Source organism: Cibotium barometz, chromosome 22 (genome assembly GCF_041138505.1).
Source record: "Cibotium barometz isolate CiBa-2024 chromosome 22, ASM4113850v1, whole genome shotgun sequence".
Classification (NCBI taxonomy): Eukaryota; Viridiplantae; Streptophyta; class Polypodiopsida; order Cyatheales; family Cibotiaceae; genus Cibotium; species Cibotium barometz.
Window position 1 is genome coordinate 27,308,877 of NC_141067.1, and position 8,077 is coordinate 27,316,953.

At 43.1% G+C, this 8,077-nt stretch overlaps 1 protein-coding gene across 1 annotated transcript; it reads right to left on the reverse strand.

Moving 5' to 3' along the window:
- On the reverse strand, window positions 1-5,638 carry LOC147626483 (uncharacterized). The gene is made up of 2 exons (XM_086816546.1): window positions 1,111-5,638; window positions 1-459 (listed from the first exon to the last, which is right to left on the reverse strand). Exons 1-2 carry the CDS (start codon window positions 4,064-4,066, stop codon window positions 83-85), a joined length of 3,333 nt encoding a protein of 1,110 aa, XP_086672672.1. The 5' UTR covers window positions 4,067-5,638; the 3' UTR covers window positions 1-82.
- Window positions 5,639-8,077: the final 2,439 nt, after the last annotated feature.

Genomic DNA, 8,077 nt, shown 5'->3' on the forward strand with positions numbered 1-8,077 from the left:
ATTTGACTTGAAGATGAGCGTAATTATGACCCTCAGTATATTACTCCTTTCTCTTTTCACTTATGGCATAATGCCTTTACATTTATAGTTTTCCTAGTTCTTTTAGCAAATTGCAGTTTAACAACTCCTTTGTTCCCTTCTTTGCTCCCACTGCAACAAGCATGTGAACAACTTCTCGCATGGATGGCCTTTCAAAGGGCATACTTCTGGTACAAAACAAGGCAATTTTTAGCACAAGCAGCATTTCTTCCACAACATGTGGCTGGTTTAAACTCAGTCTTGGATCAAAAAGTTGATTTATATCCCTTTTAAGAAGTATTGACTCTTTAACCCATGTGACCAAATCTCCTCCTTGTTCCAAAGGCTGAACTGGATGTTGGCCCGTCAATAATTCAAGCAAAACCACTCCAAAACTATAGATGTCACTCTTTTCTGTAACTTTCATTGTATAAGCGTACTCTGCAAAAAAAAGGGTACATGGATCAGTTGTAGAGCCTCCAAAATTCCTTGTGTGTGCTTGGACCAAGGATAATCGTACCTGAAAAGTATTTGTTGAAGGTTTAACCAAAGAGGTTGAAAGATTAAAGCAAGCGTTCATAGGTGGTTGTGCTGACACCCAAAGGAATTTCTTAGAAAGGTTGGGTGTGTGCGTGTGTGCGTGCACGGGGGGGGAGAGAGAGAGAGAGAGAGAGAGAGGTCAAGTATGCAAGTTACAATTCACCCGGTCTCTCTCTCTCTCTCTCTCTCTCTCTCTCTCTCTCTCTGTATCCCCCCCCCCCCCCCCCCCCCACAGATAGGGTCAAGCTCTTAATGGAGAAGTCTCTAGGTGATGCAGGTGTAGTAGGTTTTGACAAACCTGTAGACTCCTATGTTTTTTTTTTTCTTTTTGTCATAACCTTAAGCATAAGAACACAAATGCAGATCAACTTCTGGACTCTTCACTTATCTTCATATGAACTGCTAAATGACATGCTGAATTGCCAACATGAACACTAATGCAAAACATACAAGCTTCCTGAACCTTCCATTTGAGAGAAACACTCACAGGCATGCCAGTGTTGGTATGAGATATACAAAGCCGAGAAAAAAGGAGGAAAGGCACATGCTTACCGGGTGCAATATAGCCATAGGATCCTGCAACAGCAGACATGGATTTCGAATGAGGTACATCAACTAACTTTGCCAAGCCAAAGTCACTCACATGGGCCTCAAAGTTCCCATCCAGTAATATGTTATTGGACTTGATGTCCCTGTGTATGATGCGAGGCTTGCAATCATGGTGCAAGTATGATAACCCCTCTGAAGCACCAACTGCTATCTGGTATCTGATCTCCCAGTCCAATTCACATGAGTCACTATGTAAGAGCTCACCTAGGCTCCCTCTTGGCATATACTCATATAGGAGAAGATTAGCATCTGCATGAAAACAAAAACCATAAAGCTTGACTATATTCCGATGACTTATCTTGCCAAGCGTGGTGATCTCTGCATTGAAACTGTCTTGTAAGCTAGGGCCATCTCTGTCAATGGCCAGCCTTTTTACTGCAACTATTTCACCAGAAGGCATGGTTGCTTTGTAAACAACACCATATGCACCCCTTCCAATCAAACAGTTCTCTGAAAAGCTATTGGTGGCTTCCAAAATGTCTTGGAAGCTGAATCCTGGCTTTGGGAAAAAGGAGTCTAAGGCAAAACTTTCTTCTTCATCCAATGGAACAAACGCCCTTGCTGATCTTCTACAGAACCAGCAAGCTCCAACCAGGATCGCTATGGTTGCTCCCCCTACTATAGCTGCACATACAACCACAATTTGTTGTGTTGATGGGCCTTCTTCTTCTGGGTTGGTTTTGGGAGAAAATAGCTCATCACAAGCATCAGCTAATGGAAATCCACACAGACCATCATTACTCATGAAGCAACTGGCAGGCATCCTTTGGAAAGTGGATGTATTGGGCAACGGTCCTATCAGTAGGTTAAAAGAGACATTGAAGATGATGAGGCTTTTCAAACCTGCAAAAGACTGAGGAATATTCCCAAAAATCTGATTTTTCTCAAGGTAAAGATACTCTAGAAGGGCCAGGTCCCCAAGTTCTGGGGGAAGGCCCCCAGTGAGCATGTTGAAGCTCAGATTGAGGGCCATCTGGAGGCTTGTGATCATCCCAAGTTGTCGAGGGATACTACCAGACAACTTGTTTCCTCCCATTTGCAGCTCAGAAAGGTGAGTGAGGTTGCCAAAGGTTTCAGGGATTGTACCTGTCAGCTGGTTATCTGAAAGGAACAGTGTATCCAATTGAGCAAGGTTGCCGAGCTCTGGTGGAACCGGCCCTTTAAGACAATTGTGGCTCAGATCAAGTTGAAGCAGCTTGGTGCAGCTGGCCAGTTCTGGAGGAATGCTTCCATTAAGAGAATTTGAAGATACATTGAAGATGGCAAGTTCCTTGAGGTTTCCAAACACATGCGGGATCTCTCCTGTTAGGTGATTACCAGCAAGGCTCAATCTTTGAAGGTTAGTGCACTTTCCCAGCTGTGGTGGGATGCTACCCTCAAATTGGTTAAGAGAGAGATCTAGCTCTGCAAGACCAGGAATCTCATTTATCTCCACAGGAACACTGCCCACTAGCTTGTTTGCATTCAAATAAAGCATCAGCAGAGAAACACAGCTCTTTACTCCCATGGGAATCTCCCCTGACAAGCCATTTGACCAAAGGTTGAGCCATATCAGCTTCTTGTTTTTGCAAACATCTTTGGGAATGCCACCATCCAGATTATTCACCGATAAATCCAATATCGACAGATTGCTGTTGCTTCCGATGAGGGGAGGAATAATACCTCTCAGCTTATTTTGAAAAAGCTGTAGGTATACTAGAGTTTTGATCTCTTGAAATCCCAATGGAATGGTTCCAGTGAGAGAATTGATAGAAAGATCCAAATACTGCAAATTGTTTAAATGAGCAAAGCCCGGAGGGATGATACCTGACAGGTGATTTTCAAAAAGATGAATTAGCTGCACCTTTTCCAAGTTGGCTATTTCCTCTGGTATACTATCTGCTAGCTGGTTTGTAGAAAGGTCTATTTCAATCAAAGATGTGCAATTACCAAGCTCCTTGGGTATACTTCCATTCAAGTGATTTCTGTACAGGTAAAGCTTCTCCATCTTCTGGAGTTTCCCAAGCTCGCGGGGGATTGGCCCTGTCAATGCATTCTCATGGAGTGCAAGGGTTCTCAGATTTCTGCAATTCCCAATCTCGGATGGAATGCTCCCAGATAGTCCACAATGCCACAGGACTAAATCGGTGAGATTTTGCATCCTTCCTATCACTGCAGGAAGCTCCCCTTCTAGTACATTATGAGCTAAACCGAGGACTTGCAAGCTTCCACACTCACTAATTTCAGGAGGTATGGCTCCAGACAATGCATTTTCACCAGCTCGGAACACTATGAGGTTCTTTAGATTGCCAATGGATGATGGGAGAGGACCGGTCAGATTGTTGGTGTGAAGCAGCATCTGTCTGAGAGATGTAAGGTTGCCAAACTCCATTGGGATGCTTCCTGTAAGAAGGTTACCATACAGCTCTAGATTTTGAAGACTTTGGAGATTTCCAAGCTTGGCTGGAATATTCCCTGAGAGCATGTTGTTGCTGAGGTCCAGGGTAAGAAGGTTTGCAAGTGTGCTGAGCATGCTCGGGACTTCACTGAGCAAGGCGTTGTTAGAAAGGTTCAGCACTTCCAAATGCATGCAGCGGGCAAGGTCTGATGGGATTGCTCCAGACAGATTGTTTTTGGAGAGATCCAATACCTTTAGTTCTACCAAGCCACTGATGCTCTTTGATATGTACCCTGTTAAGTTCATGGCTGTCAGACTCAAGCTTGTGACCCTGCCCTTGTTACATGTGACACCCATCCATGTACAAGGGGATGGCTCGGAAGCATTCCAGCTCTCTAGGTGATCCAAAGGATCTTGCAATTGGGTTTGAAACTCCAGTAAAATCAACCCATCTGGAGATAGTGCAGACAAAAAAGAAAGCAAGCCCAGAAAGAATAACACTATGCATGCAGCTCTCAACATGATGATGGACTGTGAAGCACAGATATGAAAGCAAGGCCTCCAGACCTTATGTGCTGCTTGATTCTGGCACACCGATACTCATAAAAGGGCTGCTATTAAGGTGTGTTTGCTTGGTGGAGTGTTGGCAGATGTAAAAGAGATTGCTTGGTGTGGCATCGGCAAACCCGGAAGAGAGAGCATCATAGATGGAGCTCCTAAAATAATGCCAGTGTAGCACAGAGATGATGAAGGGGTGGCACTAGCTTAGGCAGTACTCCTTGTGTCCATTCCTTTACTTGTATATATATATATATATATATATGTATAAAAGCACAGAATTGAAATGCAGACTCTCTTTTGCATGAGGAAACAGACAGAGCAACAAGAAGAGAAAACAATATAGCAAAAACTATCTAGGCAATTGAGAAACCTGGTGACAAGTTGCTGCTTCTCTTCAAGCTGGCTGATGCACCATCTGCATTTGATGAGGTGATCATCATCATGTGATCTCACCACATTTGAGCTTTCCAAGGTTAACAGCAATGTTGATGGAAATTTGCTTAGAGGGCCATTAAGCAAGGGTGTTTTGATCCGGTGGAAGAGAGCTTGATGACTTTTAATTATCTTTAATGCAACAGTAGGAGGAGAGCCCAAAGGGCTATTAGACAAGGGCAGCTGAAAAATGTAATTTTTGTGTGGGTGTGTGTGTGTTTGTGTGTGGGGTTTTAAGGCTAATATTAAGTAATTAACTTCTCCATCTTCATCCTCGGGAGGCTTATAGCAGCAAGATGGATGGGGACCAGGGAGGTATATTATGCATGAGAAAGAAGAGGCTCATACCTGAAAAGTGTATTTATATGTGTGTGTGTGTGTGTGTGTGTGTTGAGCTGTGTGTTGGGTTGCAGGGGGAGCTCATAGCAGCAAGCGGGATGAAGACTATGGTCATAGCTGAGAAATGTGTGTGTGTGTGTGTGTGTGTGTATAGGAGAGGTTCACAGCAGCAAGAGGCTACTACTGAGTGACTATCTTCTCCATCTTCATCATGCAGAGGTTGTGTGTGTGTGTGTGTGTGTGTGTGTGTGTGTATAGGGGGTTTAAGAGGTTACAGCTATTGAATGACTATCTTCTCCATCTTCATCATGCAGAGAGGTTCATAGCAGGAAGAGGCTACTACTGAGTGACTATCATCTCCATCTTCATCATCCAGAGGTTGTTTGTTTGTTTGTGTGTGTGTGTGTGTGTGTGTATAGGGGGGTTAAGAGGCTACAGCTAGAGTGACTATCATTTCCATCTTCATCATCCAGAGGTTGTTTGTTTGTGTGTGTGTGTGTGTGTGTGTGTGTGTGTGTGTGTGTATAGGGGGGCTAAGAGGCTACAGCTAGAGTGACTATCTTCTCCATCTTCATCATGCAGAGAGGTTCATAGCAGCAAGAGGCTGCTACTGAGTGACTATCTTCTCCATCACTGTCTTCTCCATCTTCATGAGCCAGAGGTTCATAGGAGCAAGAGGGATGGAGAGCAGGGTGGTATATTAATGCATGAGAAAGCAGACAGTGGCGGATATGTTAAGCTATGAAGTTAAAAGCTGGCGAGAGAAGAGGGAGCGACTCGAGGGGCTTTGTAGGAGGGAGACGCGTGGAAACAGGGAAAGGGGAGTAACGGACAGTTGCTGATTGCTGGCTGGGATGACGGAGTACGAGCACGGAATCTGGTCGTACACAGAAACCATGGGAATGCGCAAATGGGCTGCTGAGTGCCCAACACAGTGCTTGGCAGCGCACTGACGTTGCGCTTCATTTGTGGGCTGTAAATTATAGTAAGCTCACATTTGCACTATTATATTAGAGGACCCCCCAAACACACACACACACACGTGCATCACACACACACACACACACACACACACACACAAGTGGGCACTCACACATGCGTGCGTGCACACCCACATAGTTTCAAAGGATAAAAAAAGCATGCACATGCATGCGTCCGTGCACACTCACAGAGTTTCGAAGGAAAAAAAACGTATGCACGCACGTGCGCGCGTGCGCACGCACACACACACACAAACATAATTTTGAACCGCTCCAATAGCTCTCTCTCTCTCTCTCACACACACACACACACAATTTTTTGAAGTGCTCTACTAGCTCTTCCATGCAATGCTAGAAATAAACTTTTTTTCTCCCCACTGAAAAAAAAGGATGATCTTGATGCTCAATCGTTTTTTATTGAAAGAATGCACAGATTAACCATATTTATAACTAAACTTTCAAAAATTTGAATGTTTGAATCTAAGGGTATGCAAAATTACATCCGATTTTTCTCAATTTGAACCGTAAAATTACACTGGACGGTTTCTTTTAAAATACAGTGCTTCCATGACATATAAAAAGGGACAAGCATTAATTGTTAGAGCATATACCACACACACACACACACACACACACAATTTTGAAGTGCTCTAATAGCTCTTCCATGACATATATAAGAGGGACATGGATGTACCCATGAGTTTAAAGCTATTATATTATGAAGCTATTGGGATGCACGATAAGAGATTGAATTCAGTACTCGCAAGTCGGGTCGAGAACTATAGTGTGCTAGTAAGAGGGCTTATATTTTGTTATTTCAGAGCTTGCAAAGCCATCCACGATCATGAAAGTGATCTTTTGCTATTTGGGCCAACTATTAGAGCTCTACATTTTATACTTGGGACATTATAGACCTCTCTTGTCCCAAGTATGGGCAAGGACTTTTCCCTACTTCGGCAAGGGCCTAGATTGGCCTATTTGATTGAGGCATTGGTATATTTAAATTCCAAACTTGTTGATTTCTATGTACTTGTCATCCATGGTAATGGGTAATGCACAAAATAAGGAGGTAGACCTAGTTCTCCCCTTGATGCTTTAGTCAGCAAATCGAACATGGTTTGCACTCTCAAAACTGCAAAGGCTTCCTAGTCCCCCCCCGGCGGCAAAAAGGCTATCAGCCAGCACCGACCACCTTTTTGTGTGTGTGGGAAAAGTGCTTCTCCAATATGCACTTTCCCTTATTCATAAAGATGAAATGTGTCGTGTACGGTAATCCAAGAAAACAAGGAAGGAGTATTGTTACAAATCCATGCAGCATGTCAGCAGGGCTCACCAAATTAGCAGCTCGGATGTTGTTTTCAATCTTGAAAGTGTACGAATTAGCATGAGTTAGCACTTTCCCCCATGTAAAAAGGTCATTTGCTTCTGTCGACCATCTTCTTTCTTTCTTTTTGTTGTGAGAGGGTATACTGAATGTAGATGCCATCAAGATAGATATGAACCCACTACCTTTTCTTTGGGGAGGCATGTCCAGGAGGCAATAACTACCTTCCATTTTTGGGAAAAGTCCACATGCAACCCTACTTATGAGAAGAACTTGTAGCGATAATTTCCCCTTTCATGAGCATTGTTCATATCTGCAAAGCCCCTTTCGACCCACAATGAAGCCCCTTTCGACCCACAATGATCCCTTGAGGCATTGAATAGGATGAAGAAAAGCACTTTAGAAAAAATTACTATTGCTCGCTTGGCTCCTTGATTGTTGAACTTGCGTAGAGTCCCCATTTTGCCCTCTTTCAACCCCTCATCATCATGGGGAAAAAATTCTGACAAAGTGTCGATTGAGTTCTAAGTATAGTTGAAAGAAATTAAATACACTTGCCATAAAATAATAATATTCTATAAAAAATCCTAAGACATTCCAAAACTAGTATTTTTTTCCCAAATTCCTTAGTAGGCTCAATTTCACAAGGAGGAACCATTTTTAATTTAAGAGGATACGATGTACGTAGGCAAATGTATACAACCAACAATTATCTTTCAATGTACATAGACAAATCCACACAAGGAACACTCATGTTTCACAACACAGAACTTTAAACTCAAATTGCACAACAACAGAGATAAAGAATAATGCTGCATTTATTGATGTGCTATAATAGATGACATAGTCCCACACCCTTGTGCACTTGTGAGGGAGATTTTGTGGCTAATCTAGTAA